Source organism: Mesoplodon bidens (assembly GCF_964165515.1).
Source record: "Mesoplodon bidens genome assembly, chromosome: 7".
NCBI lineage: Eukaryota > Metazoa > Chordata > Mammalia > Artiodactyla > Ziphiidae > Mesoplodon > Mesoplodon bidens.
This window is the reverse complement of record NC_138164.1, coordinates 59,073,390-59,095,935: the sequence shown is the minus strand read 5'-3', so window position 1 is coordinate 59,095,935 and position 22,546 is coordinate 59,073,390. Positions and strand designations below refer to the sequence as shown.

At 56.8% G+C, this 22,546-nt stretch overlaps 2 protein-coding genes across 3 annotated transcripts; both read right to left on the bottom strand.

Annotated features, from left to right (window-relative positions):
* Positions 1-12: 12 nt before the first annotated feature.
* On the bottom strand, positions 13-15,245 carry INPPL1 (inositol polyphosphate phosphatase like 1). 2 transcript variants are annotated; one of them, XM_081241088.1, is made up of 29 exons: positions 15,159-15,245; positions 13,910-14,324; positions 11,033-11,096; positions 10,789-10,939; positions 10,443-10,563; positions 10,054-10,194; positions 9,717-9,810; positions 9,520-9,609; positions 9,255-9,353; positions 8,991-9,141; positions 8,795-8,901; positions 8,354-8,456; positions 8,074-8,270; positions 7,655-7,772; positions 6,948-7,044; positions 6,508-6,646; positions 6,291-6,390; positions 6,105-6,193; positions 5,788-5,869; positions 5,567-5,656; positions 4,904-5,017; positions 4,677-4,765; positions 4,156-4,243; positions 3,908-4,063; positions 3,584-3,662; positions 3,347-3,487; positions 1,344-2,016; positions 958-1,091; positions 13-846 (listed from the first exon to the last, which is right to left on the bottom strand). In XM_081241088.1, the coding sequence occupies exons 2-29, from the start codon at positions 14,104-14,106 to the stop codon at positions 756-758; spliced, it is 3,795 nt and encodes a 1,264-aa protein (XP_081097214.1). In that variant the 5' UTR covers positions 14,107-14,324; positions 15,159-15,245; the 3' UTR covers positions 13-755. The 2 variants fall into 2 exon arrangements, with proteins under 2 accessions (XP_081097214.1, XP_081097215.1); XM_081241089.1 differs by lacking the exon at positions 10,054-10,194.
* Positions 15,246-16,986: 1,741 nt separating this feature from the next.
* On the bottom strand, positions 16,987-21,983 carry FOLR2 (folate receptor beta). The gene is made up of 5 exons (XM_081240278.1): positions 21,822-21,983; positions 19,269-19,430; positions 18,027-18,215; positions 17,779-17,914; positions 16,987-17,629 (listed from the first exon to the last, which is right to left on the bottom strand). The coding sequence occupies exons 2-5, from the start codon at positions 19,416-19,418 to the stop codon at positions 17,343-17,345; spliced, it is 762 nt and encodes a 253-aa protein (XP_081096404.1). The 5' UTR covers positions 19,419-19,430; positions 21,822-21,983; the 3' UTR covers positions 16,987-17,342.
* Between the last annotated feature and the right edge of the window lie 563 nt (positions 21,984-22,546).

The following is a 22,546-nucleotide window of genomic DNA, read 5'->3' as shown; positions in this document are numbered from 1 at the left end:
TATTGAGGTGAGTTTTGCTCAATCCAAATAAAACTTAATTTATTGAAGACAGCACACCGGCAACCCTTCTGAGTACCCACGATGGGGACAGGCTACCTGCAAGAGACCGGTTCCTCTTGTGACCAGCGAGGAACCCCGAGCTGCCACACAGCCCCAGGGCAGGGCGGTACAGACCAGGAGACAAAACTAAGCAAACTGGCACTTTATGGCCGAAATTATTCCCTCCCACTTAAACCGGCCCCCATAACATTAAAGTGCCCGCCCTCCCTAAGCCCATACAGAAAAGCTTAAATAAACCCCAGCCCAGTTCTCGGGCTATTCCTTCATTTCCGGACGGACACCCCCCAGAATGGGGGTTGGGAGAGGTCTTAGCCGAGCCCCTCCACCCGTGGTTCAGGCCAGGCGGAGGGCAGCAGGAACAACGGTGAAAGTGGGGGCCCACGACGTACCCATATGGACCCCATGGCCTCCCGGGGGCTGGAGGAGGGGTCCAGAAAGGGAGGACAGCACCAGAATAACCAAGATCCTCGGTAACCACGGCAACTGACCTCCCGGGCCCCAACTCTAAAAGGTGAGGGGCAGGATGTCCTAACTAGGGCATTCCAAATGATTGGGCAGTAGGGAACGCAGATCCCCAATAAATAGGCAGAGAAGTACTGCCCCGCCTGCTCGTAACTTTTCAACTCCGGAGCTCTGGCTGGGCCTTCAAGGACAGGTTGAGGCGCTCAGTTCTTAGCTTCGCAGTGCCACCGCGATCACTTGCTGAGCTGCAGGGTGTCCAGAAGGAGGCGCTTGTGAGCCGGGTCCTGCACCCCAGCTTCCTCCAGATCTTCTTCGGTGATGTCGCTGTAGGGGTAAAATACGCTGGGAGAAGGGCGAGGTGGTCCAGAGAGCCCGTAGCTCCGCCCCCGAGGCCAGCCCCACCCCCACCCCGTCCACCTCCAGCCCCGCCCCCACCTGAGAAACTCCAAGTCGTCCCAGCCATTGTGCACCAGGCCCTCCTCATAGCGCTCCAAGCCGATGGCCCGCAGCCAGGCTCCCATGCCTGCCTCGCCCAGCCCACCAGACCGCCCGACCTGCGGGCACGGAGCCTGAGGGAATAGGGCACGTCAGAGAGAGCACCGAGGGTGCCTCACACGCTGAAGGACCTATACACAGCCACATTCTACCGCGTGCTCTGGGGTGGGGAGAGAGGCCAGGAGCGGGTCTGGTTCATATGACCTCCAACTCCTCCCCAGTGCCCAGCTCAGGGCAGAGGCAACACCACTGAGTGCTGAATGAAGTCAAAGTATACCACGACCCATGGGCAAGCACACACCGCCAGCCACCCCTAGTCCACATACCTCTTCTGCCAGGTCCTCCTGGATGCTCTCTCGGATGCGAGGTGGAGGGAAGCTGAGAGGCCGGCCATAGTCCGAGGGCAGTCCCCGGGGTGGCTGCAGCTCGAGGGGGCCTGGCAGGAGCACGGAGCGGCCAGGCCCAGCAGGAGCGTAGTCCACCTCACTCAGTGTCTTGGCCATCTGTAGCACTGAGCAGGAGCGATCATCCCCACTGGCTGCCTCCCCCAGGAAAGTGCTGGTGGGTGAGGGGCCTGGGGGCAGTGGGGGTCTTGGATGGGCCTTGGGAGGTGGTGGGCCACGGGCCTCACCCGCACTGCGGCCCCGGATCACTGGCCCTGGCAAAGGATCCAGGCTGGGGGGCAGGAAGATGGCCGAATCCGGCAGAGGTGGGGGTGGAAAGTCTGGAGGGGGCAGTGTGCCCCCAGACTCTTCATCTGATGAGCTTCCCTCTCCCACACGGGGAGGCCGGTGGCGCCCAAGCTGCGGAGCAGGCACTGTGATGGCCACTTTGTTCTTGGTGGCAGGTGGGACAGGGGCCCTTGCAGGCGAGGGTGGCTCCGGGGGCAGCAGCTGGTGTGGGACCCCTTCAAGGACGTAGTAGGCAGGGTTATTGAAGCTGTTCTTGGGTGAGGGAGCCACCACCCCTTCCAGCTCTGGAGCGCCCTCTGGCTTCAACCTGGGTTTGGGAGCAGAATAACTGAATCAGGACCCAGCAACCCAAAGGGAAGGCGGTGGGTGCAGTGGAAGGAGAACTGGACTGCGAGTCAGGAGACGTAAGCCCCTGGTCCTAGACTTGCACGTGACCTTGGGCACATCACTTTCCCTCTCTGTCCCTTGGGGTCCTCATCTCTAAAACTGGGGAGACAGGGGAGTTGAATGGATAACCCCTAAACTTCCTTGCCTTACTCGCTAAGATTCTGCAATCTTTTTTGATTTTGTAACGGTGAAAGCTGAGCGTAAATGGGTGAAAACAGAGGCCAGAAGGCAGGACAATAAAAGCCTTCAATGAGAATGACCAGCCAGATTCGGAAAGCCATCTGAGGCCAATCTACTGGGGAATCTTACTCAGGGATTCAGGTTAGTTTTACTCAAGCCTGGAGATAAAACCCAAGGTGACTGATAACAGCTGAAGATGATTGAAAACACACCAGCAGTTTTTATTTACGTTCAAGTAACAATTGGATATAATTAAAAAGCAAGCCTCACTTTTCCAAAGTATGACCCACAGAATACTACAGTTGACCACTGAACAACACGGGCTTGAACTGCACGGGTCCACTTATACGCAGATTTTTTTCAGTACTGCAGCACTACATGATCTACAATCCACAATAGTTGAACCCGTGGATGTGGAACTGCGGATAGGGAAGAACTGGGGATACAGAGGGATGACTATAAGTTATACACCCCTAACCCCTGCCATGTTCAAGGGTCAACTGTAGTTCCCCAGGATATTAATAGTTATTGCATGGAAAAGTTTCCTGGCCCATTAAGTTTGGGAAACTATATTCAACAGAGTTGAAAAAGGATTTCCTTCCTGTCCACATGCTTAGAGCTTTTGCTGATACTATTGTGCACTGGGAATACCTAAGAAAAGAATCTAGCAACAACCATTTCCCAAACTCATTGGACAACAAACCAGTTACCAGCGGGGGCATCTTGTAGGACAGTGGTCCATAGAACGCCCCTAGGGAAATCCGTGCTGAGACGAAGGCCTATCCCCAAACAGAAGGCTCAAGTTAAGTTTACACGGAGGGAGCTGTTGCAGAAACAATTTCTAATTCTATTTTTTAAGGCAGAATTGAGAGGAAAGGCTGACTGTGCTCCCTTTGACCAGAGAGCCACACCTTCAGGAGGCCTGGCTGGCCAGTGGCCACGAGCGTAGGGCCCTGGCACCTCCGGCCATGCGGCAGCAGAGCAGCCAAGCAGCAGATGATCCCCAAGCTGGCCCTGAGAGCCACGCACAGCGATGGATAAAGTCGGGGGTGACAGTTTCCTTCTCTCACCTGGGGGTCAAGGGCTCCTCCCGGGGAGCAGCTCGAGGTGGGGCTGGGGGCCTCCCAGTTGGTGGTGGTTTCTCTGGTTCTTCAAATAACTTGGAGAGCGGACAGGAGGCCTCTGTGGAGGCTGGCTTGCGGCTCCCTGACCTGCCAGGGGTGCACAGGGGAGGAGAGGTGAAGTAGGGGCTGACCAAGAGCCCCCAGGCACCCCTCAACGTAGCATACCACACAGCCCCGGCTCACCTGGGCTCCTGGCTGCCTCGGGACACAGAGGGGGCTTTGCTCTTTGCTCCTGCCTCATCTTTATCAATGCTGATCCACTCTGGGGGAGGAAGGGAAAGGAGACTCAGAGGAGACTTGGGGTCCTGCATCCCACAGGCACCCCAATGGGCTGCTAGCCCCTTCCCAGCTACTCCTTAGGGAAGGCCCACCCCCAGACCTGGCTGCAGAACTGCCAAATGTTCCAGGGATTCCAACATGCCCTCCTTGCAGCCCTGGTCCTCCCCTCTTAGACCCGCCCACACCACCCCATCTTATGCCCCACACCCCTCCCAATGGGGCCCCCACCATAGAGTCGCTCACGGGTGCCCAGGCGCTCTGTGGGCACCCGCACCTTCATGGAGCCACGGATGTTGCCTGTCTCCTCGCCGCGGTGGGACAGGAAGGTCAGGAACTGCTGGGCCGTGCTGCCAATCATGGACTTGAGCGCCACCACGCACTCCCCTGAAGGGCAGATGGAGCAGACCAGCAGACTGCCAAGCCTTTCTAGGGCTCTGCCCGGCTTTCTGTGCCCCTTGGCCCCCCTCGACCCTCACCATAGGATTCATAGCCGTCCATGGACTTGACTGTGAGCAGGAGGTGCTGGTCCTGCAGGTACTCGATGTCAGCCAGAATGGGCTTGAGCTGGGGCGCAGAGAGGCCCAGTGAGGAACAAAGGCCCACCCGCCCCCTCCTGCCACACCACCACTCACCCCACCCTCAAGCTCGTCCGTGCTCACTCCCGTCCACTCTTAGGAAAGATCCTAATCCATAAGGTAGAAGACACAGTCCTGCATGGGCCTCTCAGAGCACTTAACAGCCCTGTAATTAATTTTCTGCAATGACCAACACAGGACCTGATGTTTAGCAAAGGCTCAAGAGCTATTCATTGAACGAATGAATGAACCAGCTGCAACTTGGCTCCCCCCACTCCCCCAAACAAAGCATGTGCCCTCATCCTCACTCACGCCCACCCCACACACAAGCCCATGCTGCCAGCTCTGCCTGCCCTCCCAGGCAGGCTCCAGGTGGCGCTCTGCTGCACCTCCCTCTCTGTGGCCTCACCCACAAGCCTCACCGTGGGCAGCTGGCGTGAGGACCACTGCACCTTGAGGAAGTTGATGTTGTCACTGCTCTGGGCATCATTTTCGAAGCTCTTCTTGTACTCTGGGTGGGGGTGGGGGACACCCAACTGAGCGCCACCTCTCAGCTTCCCTTCTCTCTAACTAGAGGGCTGACCACTCTGGGCACCTCGGGCCTCCCATCCCCTCTGGTCCACACCCAGCCCTGGGCCCTGCCTCTGACCCTCCAGGCAGGTGGAGTAGAACTCAATGAAGAACTTGGTGCGGCTGGCTGTCTTCACAATGGCCTCGATGCTCTCAAACTCGATGTAGGCCTGGTCTGAGGTCTTTGAGAGCCCTGAGGGGCAAAGGGAGGAATATAGACAGGAGGGCTGAGAGGGTGGCAGAAGGAACGGGACAGAGAGCCTGAGTGCTGGGACGGGGAATCAGCAGCCCTGGCAGAGCAGGAGGGAAGGTCAGGAGGGACCTCCTCCATCCCAAGCAACCAGTAGCGAGACCCCAAAGCCCAGACCTGGGACTGGGACAAACAGACAACCCAAGATGAGAGACCATCTGAGAGAGGGCCAGGGACCAGAATGCCTGCAGGATATGCCTGCCAACAACCCACCACACCACCAGGCACACTCGGGTACTCAAGTGGCCCCAGGCAGATACACACACGTACATGTTTACGTTCACATGCTCTTGGGCATGTACCTCCTGTGATGACCAGGCAACACAGACACATCACATATTCAGAAACATTCCTACACGTACATGTAAACACCCAAACACACACACACACACACACACATTTAGATGTATTCAAACCTATGCACATCCCCAGGCCAGCACCTGCAGCCACCCAGATGGATGCCACACCCACAAGCACATCCAGAATAGCCACCTTTCTTGGAGATGAACTGAGAGGTAACTCCAACCTCAAATGTCCCAAACACGGGGGAGTGGTCGCTGGTGACGATGTCATCTGTACAACCTGGGGAGGGGAGTAGGAATGAGGGCTCAGGGGAAGGCTCCTTATTCTCTGCTGGCACTTCCCAAAGCTGAGGCAGAGTTGGGTCAGTGACCACCCAGGATCACCCATCACCCTGTCTGGGAGGCTCTGACCATAGGAATTGCAGATGATGTGGGTCTCGGGATAGGACTTCCAGAGAATCCGGTCACACCATGAAGGCACGTTGGTCCGGACCTGGGGCAGGGGATGGCAGCGTGGTCAGAGGTCAGCTGGGGCCCCACCACAGTGGCCCTAGCGCCCACCTCCTTCCTCGGATCCTCACAACATGCAGCATCACCCCTGAGGCCCCAAGGGGCCACAGAAGCCGGAGCGGTAAGTGCGGAGGCCTGGACCCTTGACCCCACACACACTCTTGATTCACTGCAGCCCTGGGGGGTCTCCCCAGGCCCAGCTCCTTCTCTTCACTCACCCCAGTTGGCTTCTGCTTGTGCCAGGCGTATGTGTCCCGGGAACCCCGCTCATAGCGGTAGGTGGGTGGGAAGGAGATCTCCTCCTCACCTAGGGAAGGCGGGGGATGGAGGAGTCAGGGCCCAAAAGACCCAGGGACACCACAAGGATCCTGGCCCTCAGGGACCCCCGCCGGGCCCATACTCACTGAATCGAAGGAAAACCTTGTGCTTTTCCCGCTCCAGGTTGAGCTGGTCCACCCTGAGCAGGGGCTCAAACTCCTTCCTGCTGATGTAGTTCAGGATCTCCTGGGGTGGGGACACAAAGGCTGGAGACGTTCCCCCTCAAGCCAAAGCCAGAGGTGAGAGCCCCCCTGGCCCCCAGCCCAGCCTCCCTACCAGCCACCTGCCGGGCCCTGCTCACACCTGTATATCCATGTCAAGGCGGTAGTTGAGGTCCCCGAACCAGAAGAGGTGAGTGAAACGCAGGGAGATGTCAAAGGCACTGAGCTGCCGGTCACCCAGCGAGAGCAGCCGCAGGATGTCCAGGTAGTTCTGGTTCCGTCTACAGTGGGGGTGGGGGGAGGCCTCCAGGGTCAGGTGTCAGGGACAGGTGTGAAGGTAAGACATCTCTGGCTGGGGTCAGGGATGGGCCAGGGATCAGGGTCCCTGGGGACAAAGGAAGGAACTGGGGACAAGGTCAAAGTCAGGGAGAGACAGAGGGGTCCTGAGTTGAGGTAAGGAAGAAGGGGGCCTTGGGGGACAGGGATGTAGGATGTACTATAGACTAGGATATGGGAGAGGGAATAGCTCTTTGGCGAATAGAGGATGAGGCTAAAGAGACAGTTGAGGAGGTGCCCCCTCACCGGGCAGTCTTCTCATTTCCCGAGGTGAGGTGGCAATTCACAAAGCCAAACGAGGTGCCATTGAACATGAAGGAGACACCCACGGCCCCCTTGTTTCCTGTCAGGGCAATAGAAGAAGGCCTGAGTCACCCCCGGTGGGCTCCCAACTCTCCCCTCTGCCTGTCTAAGCAGCAGTGGGAAGATCCTCCCGACTTCCCCACATACCATGAGACAGGCAGGCCCCTGCACACACACCCATGCCCTCCTGGGGGTCCACACGGGGCACATGCAGCCCCATCTGGATGGCCTGGGTCTGTCGGCATGTGTGAACAGAGAGCCCCTGGAGATCACAGGGGACCCCAATGGTGAAGCTGCAAGAACCTGCAGATTCTGAGCAGAATCTATCCTGAGGGACCACTGGACTGCAAACAGGGAGACCTGTGCACTATGCCAGGTGCCGGGCTCTACCACGTACTAGCTGTGTGACCTTGGACAGCTCACTTGACCACTCTGGGCCTGAGTTTTATCATCTAAGAAATGGAGGTAATTATCCTGGCCCTGCCTTCCTGGTGGGGCTGGAAGAGATTTAGAATACGAACATGCTTTGCAAAGTTCAAAGAGTTCTATAGATGGGAAAGCTGAGACTACCCAAAAGGGGGAGACTCTGGACCCTGGGCTGGAGAGGAAGCAAGAAGCGTGGACAGAGGGACCCCACCCTCCCTACTCACCCAGGGTATTGGCGATACCAGTCTTCACGCTGGATGTACTGACATGGCTGATGCGGTTCTCATGCTCTGGCTTGACCAGCACAGCCACCTTAATGTTCCACAGTGACTGCATGGCAATCTGGGGAGGGGGTGTGGGGTCACCCCTGCCCCGATCTGGGCCACTGTCCACATCTCCCCCACCCCACCCAGCCCATACTACAGACTGTTCTGGATGTCACAAAATAGGAAGGGCTGCCACCCTTTTCCTGAGGGACCAAAGAGAAAGAGCCCTTCCCATAGCATAAAGGACTCCAGTTAGACTTCCTAAAGGATATGCCCAGGGACCAGAGGGAGAGCTCTCCAGGGTCGTGCATGAGGTCAAGCAGGATAGTTGGGGGCGGTGTGTGAGGAGGCGGGCTGGACAAGAGGATGACCCTCACCGGGCGGTAATCCAGATCTGTGAGCTCCTTGAGGCTCCCGCGGAGCAGGTCCAGCCACTCGCGGTCGCCCACCGAGTTCTCCTGGGTCCCAAAAACATAGATGTCATGGGGTATGGTCACCGTGACCTCATCCAGGGTCTTCCCCAGACCCTTCGATGTGAACCAAGATGTCACATTTTTTGGAGGCGGCACACTTCCTGGAGGGGGAGTGGATGCGGGCGGTCAGGCCCCTGCATGGGGCCCTTCCTCTCTCCCACCCCAGCCCCCGCACGGGCCTGACCCATGTTCCAGGTGCCTATGAAGACGGAGATCATGTCGGGCTCGTCCTGCTTGGAGTGCTTATTCTTCATGAGCTGCAGCAGCTGGCAGAAGGCCTCCCGCTTCTGGGGGGACAGCAGCCAGTCAGGGGCAGGTGGGTGGCCAGGAAACCCCCTTCCACGGGGACACCCTGCTAGGTGGTAGGTCCAGGAGGAGACGGACATGCCTCTCTGGCTCACCACCATACACCCACTCCTCAAGCATACAACAGGTGCTCAGTAAACGTTCACTGAATGAATATTTGAATCCACCCTCGGGCCGCCCACTCTCAGCACACACACTCTCTGCTCCGTCAGAACTGCCCCCACCACAAGGGATGGCGTGCCTACATCATGTGTTCCCTCTCTTCCCATCCAGCAGGGACTCCTGCAGCCCCCAGTGGCCTGGCCCACCCGCTGCTCACCCGGGCGCTGACAAAGATGAAGTCCTTGCGCTGTGTCCGGTCCTTCTCTTTCTCAAACACGACGCCCAACTTGTTCTGGACCCGCTGGGACTTAATGAGCTGGCGGACTAGGGGATGGAGGATGGGTCACACCAGCCTGTGCCCTGAGGCCCAGGGGCCCACCCCGCCCCCCACCCCAGGCTGGGCCCTGGCTCACTGCGGTCATGCGTGAAGGTCGTCCAGTCCTCCTGTGAGTCCCGCTGTCTCCGCAGCAGCACCAGCCGCCCACCCTCCACGTCCACACTCAGCGTGAACTTCTGTGACTTCCCAATCTTGGTCAGGTCACCCAGGGTCACATCCAGCTTCACCTACAGGCCAGGAGGTGGAGGGGCTGCTGAAAAGACCTGGGGGCAGGCAGCACCCCCTTCACCTCCACCCGCTCTTTGCCCTGTGAGGTTCCCCCCCGCCCCCCACCATGTACCTCAAAGGCCTGCACGGGGATGGTCTTGGCCTTACGTGTGGATGGCTGCAGCGGGGTCGGGGGTGCTGTGGAACTCATGTCCTGTAGGGCCTTCAGGGCCTGGAGAGGGCAAGGACAGGGGAAGGTCAGGAGCCTTGCCGAGGGCTGGAGCGGGGAGGGACACGGCTGATGTGGGGCTCAGTGCTAAACTACAGATTCAGGGTTCAGATCAGTTAGAGCAACGCAAGTGGCTAGGGACTGGTGAGTGGATCAGGGGTCGGGGCACCTTCTTCTGGATGCCTGACAGGAAGTCCTTTAGCACTGACAGCTTTAGCACCAGGCTCTCTAGTTCCTGCTCCCCAGTCTGTGGTGGGTTCTGCGGGGAGAAGGAATGAGGCTCGTCCATGAGGCCACCAAGCAGGAGGCACCCCACCCAGCGCCAGAACACGAACCCGCTCCCCAGAGGTCTCTCCACAATCCCACCTGCTGCTGCAAAAGGCGGGTCACCATGGGCGAGCTCTGCTGGTCAAACACCTTGGACAGGATCTCCAGGCCCGACAGGACCTTGTCCACCTCACTATGAGAAACATCAGGTCAGAACTCCCCACCCCGACCCAAGTACAGGGAAGAGGGGCTGAGTGTGTAGCTTCAGCCACCACCGAGAGGATACAAGGGTTCAGGCGAGGAAAAGTCAGGAGGCAATAGCTGGTTCCTGGTTCAGGGCCAGAGGTCAAAGGTCAGGGCGTTTGTGTAGCAAGGCAGCGGGAGAGGACAGGTGAGAGGTAAGGGTGCAGCGCGCGGCGCTGGATGTCCCAGGTACCTGTGCAGCCTCCGGCATGAGGTGGCGAGGGTGCGGGTGAGGTGCGGCAGGTTGCTGGCTCCACCCCGCACAGCCTCCAGATCCAGCCCGTAGCTACCCTTCAGGTACTCGTGCGAGACAGTGCTCAGCCCATTGGGAGCACTTCAGGAGGGGTTAAGAAGTCAGTGGAGGCCCCGCTGACCCTGTCCCAGCACCCCCACCCCATTCCTAGAGGAGACGGTACAGGTGGCAGTCATAGTACGACAGCCCAGGGTGTCCGCCTCTGGGGCTGAGATGGGGTGGGGGTCCCTGGGGAGGGCTGGGGGCTTAAAGGTCTTCCCACCTTCGGTGAGGACACAGTTCTCAGAGAAGAAAGGGACTTCCTGCTCAGGAGGGGGTTGGGGTCTCACCTCTCAGCAGCCGGAGTCGTGGGGGTCTCAGGGGCTGGCAGGGGGCTGCTGGGCCCGAGGGGGGCAGAAATGCTGGTAGAGCCAGAGCGCGGGGGCAGTGGGGGCTTCTCATCCTCCCCATCTGTGGACAGGGGCCAGTGGGCAGCGGTGTGAGCCCCCTGCCCTCAGTGAATTACGGGGGACATGATGGCTGTCAGAGACTTGCGTGGAAAGGGGTAAAGGGCCCAGGCACCACGGGGAGTGGCAGCGGGCTTCAGCGGAGTCAGGCTGAGAAGATGGGGTGGGAGGTCGCAGGTAACGACCTGGGATGGGGGCAGGGAAGGCATTCGTACACCGCGGGCAGCACCTGAGGCATCACGGTCATCCGGCAGGTCTGGCTCTCGCTCCCGCTCCACAGGCAGAAGCAGGGCACACACCAGGCCCTGGTTGGGCTGGGCGTACAGGCCGATGAGCTCCCCCAGGGTCTGGAAGCGGCGCACAGGCACACCCTGTGAGGTCTGCAGGCCAGCAAGAGTGGGAGAAGCGTCAGTCAGCTGGTTCCAAACCTTAGGCTGGAATCAAGGTCAGGGGTCAGGGTCTTAAGCTCCTACCTGCACGGCCAGGAAATCTTCTCCATCAGGGAGAATTCGATATGTGTGCACGTGCTTCTGATACCTGACAGCAAAGCAGGGGATCAGAATCTGTCACCCCCAGGCTGGGGTCTAAGTCCCAAGACCCCCCTTCCTCCTACCAACGGGCTCAGCCCCCAGGCCCCTCGTCGAGGTTTCCTTAAAGCTGTTTGCCTGGGCTGCACAGGGTTAATGATGGGGCCAGTCCCCTCTATCCTGCTAGTGCCAAGCAGAGCAGGAATGCCCAGACCCACCCCCCAACCCCAGGCCTACATACACTCCACACCCACTGCAGGGCCCCAGAAGCACCAGGCAGCTCTTTTGTGGCCTCCACAGCTGTCTAAACAGACCCTCTGGGCTATGGTACCAGTCTGGGCTCCCCGCCAGAGTAAGAGTCCTCAGAGGCCTGGGTAACCCGTCTGCGTGCATGGGTGACGTGCTATCACACGTGTGCCTGCTGCCTGTGTTTACACTGGTGTCTGGCTCTGCTGGAGTCAGGTGTGTCTGGAGCAGTTTCGCTGGAGGGTGTGAGGATAGCATTCTAGGGCTTTCTCCCCCCTTCCCCAGACACCAGGAAATTGGGATGACCCATGGGGGCCCTCTATGGGAGAGGTGGGCCTCTAGGAGCTCCAAGCTAAGGAGGGGCAAGAGGGGTGCTGACAGATGGCAGCAACAGCTGAGCAGGTGACAGCTGAGCCTGGCCTGGATGGTACAGGCTGCACTCAGTGGGGGTGGAGGATCCCTCTGCAGCCGCACCTCAGGGCAGGCTTGCAAAGGGGGTCACCTGGGCCGTGTGTGTTGGGCAGGAGGTGGGTATTACTAGAGAGGACCAAATGCCTATTTGAGGAGACTCTACACCCTGGCCACAGGGCCAGCCTCTCCCCTCAGGTAAGCCCCATTCAGGGGCTCTCCTGGCCACTGGGCACAAGCTGTGTGGCTATCTGTGTGTGACTGGGTGTGTTGGTTTTTGGACTGTGGGTCTGTGTTTGTAAGAGTAATAGCATCCCATTAACTGAGTCCTGTCTCTGTGACAAGTCAGGTACTCAACGTCCTACAGACGTGATCTCATTTAATCCTCACATTTTAAGGCAGATATTATTATTATCCTTCTTCTCCAGAAGAGGAAACTGAGGCGCAAAGAAGAAAAGTGATTTGCCTAAGGTCATAGAGCAAGTAAAAGGTAAGTAAAAGGCAGAGTTGGCATTTAATGTCAGGACAGAGGCCAGGACCTGTATCCTGGTCTGCTGGCTGGATTGACTGCGCCTGCTGGGGCAGGGCTGGGTCCTGAATGTTTCCCCTGTATGCGTGGGTGGCATATACAGGTAAGCAAGTATGTTTCTGACCACCCACCCCCAGGTTCCTGAGATGCAGGGAGTAACCAGAGTCATCTGGTAAAGCTGAAGCCCTCACGCACAGACAGCCCCTCACCCCACCCATCCCCTCCCCTGGCAATGGAGCCAGGACTTTTCCCTCCTGGGACAATAATGTTCCCTCCAGACACAGGCCCAGCTGTCCCCCTCCCACTCAACAGCTGATCTAGCACCTGCCTCCCTCCCCTCCCTAATTAGGGGGTACGCCTCAGAGAGGGTTGGCATGCAGGACTCTAGGTTATTCATCTGCCTAGGCTGTCCCTCTTCAGTCCCCTATTGGGCCTCAGATATGGGACATAAGCTGAAACTTAAGGGACCCCTTCCTCTTCAGGTCCACTGCCTAGGCCAGGGTTGTTCAACCCTCAGCACCACTGACATTTTGGACTACATAATTCTTTGTTGTGAGGGACAGTACTGTGCATTGTCGGATGTTTAGCAGCAACCCTGGCTTCTACCCACTAGGAGCCAGTAGTACGATCCCAGTTGTGACAACCAAAAATGTCTACAGACATTGCCAAATGTCCCCTGAGGGGTAAAATCAACCCCAATTGAGAACCACTGGCCTAGGCCAGTGTACCCCTAAAGATGTGAGGAGAATAGAGGGGAAAGAGACCCAGGGATAGGGACTTGGGAGAGCTCACGGGCCTGAGGAGGAACATAACTAGGTCTAAACAAAGCAGCCCCACCACTTCCCACTCACCACCTCCACTCCAGAGGCCTACAGGAGCCCACCCAATGTCAGATCCTGGGGCTCGGGGGGCAGCTCAGGAAGAAGACTCCAAAACTGAAAGTGCAAACTCACCAGACACCACTGCCATGCATGGCAGATGGGTACAAGCACAAAACCAGGCCCACTCAAGAGAGCTGCCAAGTCTAGCCCCACGCTCAGCACCCATAGTTCAGGGCTAGGGCAGCAGGATCCCAGAGCCAGGGCACACACACTCACTCACTGATTCATGAAATAATGACATGGAGCCATACAGCCTCACTCCCCTTCTTCTCAACACCACCCTGTCCCCAGTCCCAGTCATACATATCCAGGCAGGTCCCAGCCTCAGTCCCAGGGCACAGAAAAGCCCCCTAAGGAAGCTGCTGGGCATCCCCACACACCCCATTAGTTCCTCTGGCCCCAACTCCCACTCAGACACCCAATCCCTACATAAACATAAGTGCACACAACCGTGGGATGCACATCCTCACCCCTACCTGGAGGATGCCTGAGGGGGTCTGCCAGAGACTCCCTACACTTTCCCCAATTACAGCGACCCTGGGCCGCAGGACCCCGCACACTCTGCCCTCAGTGCCGCAGCAAGTGCCCCCAGACACACAGCAGGAAGGAAGTGCTCCCGGCATCCTTCCTCAGGCCCAGCAGAAAGCCAAGGCCCCCACTGTGGTGGGCGCAGGCGTCCCACTGTCCCGGGCCCTCCCCACAGCACTCAACGAAGCCCGGGCCGTGCCCCCGCCCGCCAGGAGCCTCGGCCCCACTCACAGGACGCAGAGTGCGAAGGCTCCCGCCACGCTCTCGCTGTCTCGGACCAGGAAGCTGCCATCGCGGCCTGCCCGGGCCAGCAGCTCCTCGGCGGCGGCGCGGCTCAGGTCGCGGTGGTACCAGGCGGGGGCCGGGCTGCCCAGAGCGGCGCCAGACCCGGCGCCCCCTGGGCCCGGCGCCCCGCACGCCGAGGCCATGGCCAGCGCAGGGTTCAGCGCTGCCCGCGCCCACCGCCCCGCGCCATCCGCCCTGGGACGCTCGGCGCTGACGCTGGGACCGGGCCCGGGTCCCGGGGCTGGGGACCGGGCCTGATGATCCGCTGGCGGGACCGAGCCGGGGATCGGGGCTCCGTGCTCCGCCGCGCTTGCCGCCCGGTTTGCCGCGCAGCCGCCGCCGCCAGCAGCGCCGGCCTCAACTTGAAGAGAAAGAAAAGTTTGTTCAGAGGCGGCGGGGGAGGGGCAGGAGCGGAGCGCAGTGCCGGGCGGCCGGCCCCCACCCCCACCGCTCGGCCCAAGGCCCGTCCCGCCCCTGCCCTCACCCTCTTCCCCGCGGGGAAGTTGCCCTCTGCATTCCCGCAGGAGCCGGGACCCCCCAAACCCCAGGGGAAGCCGGCCTCCCAAACCCCACAATGATCCTGCCCAGCCATCACTACCCGGAGAAGATCCAGCTCCTAACGCCCGCCTCCAAGCCCAAGTCAACCCATCCTGCGCCCCGACACTTTGGGATTCCCGACCCCCTCCCCCTCCTTTCAATACTCACAATTATATGACCCCCAACTCCCATAAACATCTGATTCCACCCCCAAATCCTCTCCATTCGGCCCCCCTACAGACTCGTAGGGTCGAGTTACCAAAATCCCCGAAGAATCCCATGATGAACCAACCTCCTGCCGTCCCTCTCCCCATCACCCCCAACTCCCGTGAAATCCAGCCCCCACTTAAACCTGAACCCCCAAACTCCACTGGGTCCCAATCCCGCGTGGGGGAATCCCCCACAAACCCCCAGAGGAGGTCCAATGTCCTCGAATCCCCACGCACCGTCCCTGGCAGCCCCTCTCAGCCCAGGCAGAGCCCTTCCCCCGTCTCGGCCAAGTTCCCTGGCACCATCCCCCATACACGCAGGCCCCGGCCTTGAGGGGTTCAGCAGTCCGAGATCAGGCCTTTCCTTGCCCATCTAGAAGAAAGTTCCCTCAAACCCCCGGGCTCCCGACCTCTCCCCAGAGCCCCGGCCGCCGTACTCAGACCCCCACCTCCTGGGCTGCTCCGATGCCCCCTTCCCCGGGGAAGCAGCCCTGGACTCTCAGCGGCCACTTAAGATGGCCATCCTCTGCCGCCGCACCCCCACCTCGCCTTCCGCCCCGCCCGCCGCCCCGCCCCCGCGGCTCTCCGCCGAGCCGGGGGTAGAACCCGCGCCCCGCCTCGCCCGGCCCAGTGCCTTGAATCCGGAGCCGCTAACCAGCCGATTGACCTCGCGCAAGTCACGGCGCCTCTCAGAGCCTCGCCTCATGCTCTGTAAAATGGGGATAACTTTATGAGGGCAGACTCAATAGGACTGTTCTTGTAAAGCTCTCCGCACGGGGCCTGGCATTCTGTGGGCGCTCCCGAACAGCGGCTATTTTTATTATTAATTAAGGAGTAACGAAGGTGACAGCTGTGTAAACTGTAAAGCGCGGCAATGGAACGAACGGGTATTATTAGCACCCGCCCCCATCCCAGCTACTCCCTCCAAGTCAACAAACTCGAGCCTCTGTAAGCGGGACGCGGAGCCAGGAGCGCCCTAGACCAGGCTCGCTCTGACAACCCCCGTCCCCTTCCCCTCCCACAAGGGCCGGTAGGGCCCCCTGGGCCTCCCGGAAAGGGGGCGGGGTCCTTAGGAAGGTCTGGCCCGCCCCTCCCCACAAAAAGACCTAGCCCGTGGCGGCGTCTCCTGGGAGTCCGCTTCCTGCCCCGCCCCTCCGCCCCCTGGATCCTTAAAGGCGCAGACCTCCAGCCTGGCTTCCACTGCTGCCAACTCTTAGGCCGCTGTCGGAGGATCCCCTTTAACCTGCGAGAGAACTTTCACTTTGCTAAATTGAACTTGTGTCTGGGTCAGTTCCAACGAGCTCCTTTCTCTGTTTCAAATATGCATTGACTTCACCCAGCTGGAGCAAAGCCTGGGACGTGGAGCGGGGTCCGTGGGGCCTTCCAGACTAGATAAATGTAATGACCGAGACTCACCCACACGGTAAACAGCGTCTCAAGACCCCTCCAGCAACCCAGTAACTCGTCCTCCAATCTGTGGCCAACTTCCCCTATCAGTCACCTCTTGGTATGAGGCGGCGGGAGAGACCTGGACTACGAGTCTTCACTCCTGGGTTCTCGTCCTAGCTTGATGACACCTCCTGCCTGGCGTTCTCACAACAGGTACCTGCACCTCTCTGAGGAAAACTGCGGTTGGGATGTGGAGACAAAGGCTTCCCCAGGGGGAATGGGGAAGGGGGAGACCCTGAGATATAAACTCAGGCCCAGTTCCTGGGGGCTGTGCAACGACAGAGCAATCCTCTAGGAGAGGCATATCTACCAACCCTGGAGGGGACAAAGGTGCCGGAGAAGTTCCTGCCCCCTGGGAAGCCCCTAAGGGTTTCCGCCGCTTTTCCAGCCACGCTTCCAGGACACAGCAGGGCTGAACCAGTGCAAGGCTCCGGAGTATTTCCTCCCCAGGAACCTCACAGATGTCCTCCCCAATCTGCTCTCTTCCTCTTCTGAGGCTCCCAAGCCCCAACTCTGCCCCTTCAATCCACATGGGGTGAATTTATTTTCACACCAGACCCGCTGCACCCCCTGCCCCGGGAATCCAAAGCCTTCCCTGGCTCCCATCCCCAGCTTTCCCAGAGCAGCAGAGCTGAGCACAGAGCCAGGCAGACAAGGTCTGGGGGAAAGGAAGGGTATTTGGGGCCCAGTATAAATGAAGTTCTGGACTTGACGCTCTCATTTGGGGCTACAAGGGCAACAGGATCCCTGAGGACTATTAATGTGCAGGCACTAGGTTTTTAGGCAACATTTAACAACCATGAGAGAAGGAAGGATTATTATCTTCATTTTATTGAGGAGGTATGGTTTAGAGCAGTCAAGCAACTGCTTCACTTTCACATAGTAGCAGAGCTGGGATCCAAACCCATGTCTCATTTCTCTAATCTGAAGGAATCCAAAAACTATGGAATCTGCCCTCTACCACCCACAAACTCACAACTGAAATAATTCATCAGACACGGATGTGTTGGTCTGTTTTTTAGAAGTGGCTGTCAGAGAAACCATAGGCCCCACCCTGGAGCAGGAACTAGATGACAGAGGGATGGGTAATGGATGGAGGCATGCTTACGGCTTCCTCATTTGTGGGAGCTGAGCTGAGCCCAGCCTGGTCATCAAACCTGGGGACTGTCTGGGGATGGCTGGACTCAGTCATGGAGCCAGAGTGGCAAAATCAGGGCCAGGCAGAGCAGGAGAGGTCTAATCCCCTGGGGCATGGCCCCAGCAGTCATGGCCAAGGCATAGAACCTCGCCACCTCCTCGTTGGGGTTGCCCTGGGCGGGGTCGAACCACATCTGGATGCAGCGGCCACTGCCCCGGCTGTAGTTGCTGAGCTTGTAGGAGTGACTCCAGAGGCCCTCACACAGGGCTGCCGGCGTGGGGAAGTAGAACTCAAATGTGCCACAGGTGGTCCCAGTTGGACACTTGTTAGATCCTGCAGTGGGGGAGAGGGTAGGCACGGACATTCAGCCCCTGGGCCCAAAGCTCATTTCTGGCCCCCCTTAGAAATCCTTGCCCAACCCCAAATCTTCAAACCCCCTTTCTCCATTCTCCACCTCCATCTCTCCACCCTCAGGCCCTCACCTGAGGTCCAGTTCCAGCCCTTGTGCCAGTTGCTCTTGCAGGTGTAGGAGGTGCGGCAGTCTTCCCACCAGCTCTGACAGTCCTCTTTGCACAGGGGCACGTTCAGGAACCGTTCTTTGCGCCAGCTCTGGTTCACCTGGGGGGAGCAGGGGGAGAGAGGGCTCCAGTCAGCCTGAGATGTTGGTAGGAACAGCCTTGACTGAGTTGGGCGACAGCCTGCCGGGGTGGGGTGAGGGAGACACCAATACCTCCTGGATCCAGGGCCCCAGGTTAGGTGAGCACTCGTATAAACAGTTGTCCTGAATGAAGTGGCGTTTGCAGGCGGGCTCCATCTTGCCACAGTGATCCCAGTTAAAGTTATACAGGGAGGAGGTGTCCCTGTGCAGCTCCTGGCTGACTTTGGCAGAGCAGCAGGCATTCTTCTTCCAGGGGATGCACTGCGGTGGGGGGAAGACATGAGACTAACTGCCTCCCCGACCACAAGCTCTGCCACCTCCAGTCTCTTCCCATTGGCTCTTGCTCTCCTGCCCCAGGTAGGTTTTCCTAGGAACGCTCACTGTTAGGACCTCTCTGTCCTTGGCCTCCAGAAACTCTGGTCTTGGGAGAGACTCGGTTACAACAGTGTGATGGGGAGGCAGGGGTGGTGAGAGCCTGGGAGAAACCCTGTCTTGGGGAGACAATAGTTATCATTTATACAGCGCTTGATACTTTATACAAAGTATTTTATTTTTTCACTAAAAAATAATTACTGAGTACTTGTTTTATGCCAGTTACTGTTCTAGATGCTGGGAATACAGAAGAGAACAAAACAGAAATGTGTGTTCTGGTGAGGGGAGACAGTAAGAACTAAAAGAGAAAAAAATATATATCAAGATCTGATCAGTTATATGGAGGAAATTACAGCAGGGAATGGAAATATGGAGTATGGGATGACTGTTGAAATTTTAAATGGGGTGGTTGTGAACAGCCTCACTGGAAGGTGGCATTTTGAGCAAAGGAGGAAAGGGGATACGCTCTGCAGTAATACACGCTGAAGTCTCTCACCCTTTAAACCCCTGGAGTTGCCCACCTCAGTCCTACCCCTACCCCGCCACAAGGGCAAGTCCTGTCACATTGCTCTGTGTGTTTGTGTGCTTCTCTGGGCCTCAGTTTCCTAATTTGTGTCATGTGGAGGAGAATATCATCTACCCACATCACAGGACCCCTGGGAATATGAAATCACACACAGAAAACACATGACACCTGGTAGGTGCTCAGTAAATGATCATTCCTCCTTATTGCCGACACGGTATCCTATCCTGAGCAGGCCACCCCTAGAATCACGCCAGCCACTCCCCCGCATCCTACCTTCACCCTCTCCCACAGTGATAATTCATGATGTGTGTGTGTGGTGAAGGGGCTGACCCCGCGACCCCTCCCTCACCACCCTGACTTCCTCTCCCTTGTCTGAACAAGCCGCCTCCCCACCCAGAGCCACACTCCATCCTCACCTGGTCATGTAGCTTGTCCTCAGGGCCTGGCTTTATCTTGTGGTGCTTGGCAACCATGCAGACATTGAGCAGGTCTGTCCTGGCCTGGGCACTGCACTGGTAGGCCATCCAGGCCAGAAACAGCAGAAGGGGTGTCAATTTCCAGGGCATGTCTTTCTTCTCCTGCAGAGGCAGCTGTGGTTAGGGAGACCAAAGCCTGAGGGGAGAGAGTCCCATGCAGGGTGCCACCTTCACCTCCTGCCTCAGTCTCCCCAGCTCCACACTGAAGGATGGGGTCAGATCCTGTTCCTTCAGTGTTGGGGTCCTGAGGCTCCTTGAGACTGAAGTAGAGAAGATGGGCAAAAGGGGCAGCTCCCTCACCTCAGGTTCGAAGGGCTCAGAAGGGGATCTGGGGTTAGAGGGTGAGCCCTAGGGGAATCTTCCCAAGGTGGAGGAGATGCCTTGTGCTCTCACCTTCTCTCTGGACTTGATCTAAGAAAAGTAACTAATTCAGGTCCATGCTCTGCTCCCCTGAAGGGGGCCAGGGACACACAGTGCCTTCATCCTGTGTCCAGCAAGTGCTCTGCCTTTACACCCTGGAGCACCTGGGTTCCCATGCCAGGTTAGAAACCCTGTTAGCCCTGGGGTGGCAGCAACCCAGCTCTGCTGAGTTCTCCGAATCAGCACAAGGATCAAATGAGGTAACACGCAGGATGGTGTTTGGTTAAATGATACAGAAATGACAAGGGTGGGGTTTTTTTGTTTTGTTTTTTTAAAGATTCCACATATAAGCAGTATCATATGATACTTGTCTTTCTCTGTCTGGTTCATTTCACTTAGTATGATAATCTCTAGGTCCATCCATGTTGTTGCAAATGGCATCATTTCATTCTTTTTTATGGCTGAGTAATATTCCATTGTATATGTACCACATCTTCTTTATCCACTCAGTTTGTTAATGGACATTTAGGTTGCTACTGGGACTCTACTTTTTTTTTTTTTTTTTTTTTTTGGCTGCATTAGGTCTTCGTTGCTGCACGAGGGCTTTCTTTAGTCGTGTCTAGTGGGGGCTACTTTGCGTTGCAGTGTGCAGGCTTTTCATTGCGGTGGCTTCTCGTTGTGGAGCACAGGCTCTAGGTGCGTAGGCTTCAGTAGTTGTGGCACGCGGGCTCAGTAGTTGTGGTGCACGGGCTTAGTTGCTCCGCAGCATGTGGGATCTTCCTGGACCAGCTCGAACCCGTGTCCCCTGCCTTGGCAGGCAGATTCTTAACCACTGCACCATGAGGGAAGCCCCTGGGGTGGTTGTTTTTAAACAGCTTTGCTTTCTCAGACTTTTTCCTTCCCTATTCTCTGAAAGCCATTTCCTCCTGTCCACACCCCACATCGTGACTCTGGCCTCCTCAGCTCTTTCTGGACAGATGCACCAGATCCCTACCTTATCCCTCAAAACACAAATGCAGGACCCTAGTACCTGAGGGACAACATAAAAGTCTGTCGCATTGGAGCTGCTAACCAGACAAGCACTTAGAGTCATGGGAGACCCCCAGCAAAAGTGACGGCCCACTACTCTGTCCATGACTGCCTCTCACCTCTCACTCTACCCATGACAGATCTGTTCCTTTAGGCTCTGTCACTGAGGGACCTAAGAGTTGATAATAGAGACTTTCCTCCCCATCCCCCATGCAGTTGATCACCAAGCCCTGGCAAGGTCTCTCAGAAAACGTTTCTGGAATTCACTTCCCTTGGCTCTGTGTTTGGGGTAAGGTCTTCCCTCCTCCAGTTTCTTCCCCTTCAAGTCACCTTCCCCAAAGGAGCCAGAGTGATCTTTCTAAAGAGAGATATGTACCAATTCACATTCCCACCAGCAGTGCAAGAGTGTTCCCTTTTCTCCACACCCTCTCCAGCATTTATTGTTTCTAGATTTCTTGATGATGGCCATTCTGACTGGTGTTAAGTGTCCATCATCGGATGAATGGATAAAGAAGATGTGGCACATATATACAGTGGAATATTACTCAGCCATAAAAAGAAACGAAACTGAGCTATTTGTAATGAGGTGGATAGACCTAGAGTCTGTCATACAGAGTGAAGTAAGTCAGAAAGAGAAAGACAAATACCGTATGCTAACACATATATATGGAATTAAAAAAAAAATGTCATGAAGAACCTAGGGGTAAAACGGGAATAAAGACCCAGACCTACTTGAGAATGGACTTGAGGATATGGGGAGGGGGAAGGGTAAGCTGTGACAAAGCGAAAGAGAGGCATGGACATATATACACTACCAAACGTAAGGTAGATAGCTAGTGGGAAGCAGCCGCAGAGCACGGGGAGATCAGCTCGGTGCTTTGTGACCGCCTGGAGGGGTGGGATGGGGAGGGTGGGAGGGAGGGAGATGCATGAGGGAAGGGATGTGGGAACAGATGTATATGTATGACTGATTCACTTTTTTATAAAGCAGAAACTAATAAAAAAAAATCAAAAAAAAAAGAGAGAGATATGCCCCGCCCCTATGCACCAACCTACCAAGTCTCCCCAGTGTCCTGTCACCATCCCCTCCTTAGGGCAACTTGCCTGAGCCTCCTTTGCTGCTGGGCGCACACACAACTCTGGATTGGCCTGTCTTCAGGTTGGCAGCAGCTCCAAGCCGCGGCACTGCCTTCTGTGTTCTCTGTCCTCAGCGCTGGATAGACCGACTAGGAGCTCTGGGAAGCATAGATACAATTTCCTCTTTCAGCTCTCCTCCTGCTCTTCCTTCTCTTAGGATCACGCCCTCTTCAAGATTGCTTTAGTCTGTCAAATGATCCATTCCTGTTTTCATTCATCTCTTTATTTGTTAATTTATTCATTCCAGGGTGCACACATTCAACATGCATCAAAATCTAGATGATTGCTCATCTCCAAGGGGGATCTGAATTTTTGACCCCAAGTGGTTGTTAGGATAAAGCTAACTTGAGGGGAATGGGACCTAGTGAGAAAGAACCCAGGCTTTGGGGCCAGGTCATGGGACCCAGTGATAGCTCCATCCCTCCCACAACTGTGGGAAATATCACTGAATCTTTCTCAGCTTCAGTTTGCTCAAAAGAAGATTGTTGAGAATTATATGTAGAAAAGCCTGACATATACTGAGTAGGCTTAAAAAATTTTTTTATTTAACTATATTTGATTTATAATATTGTGTTAGCTTCAGGTATACAGCTTCAGATTCTTTTCCCTTATAGGTTATTACAAGATATTGAATATAATTCCCTATGCTATACAGTAAATCCTTGTTGTTCATCTATTTTATATATAGTGGT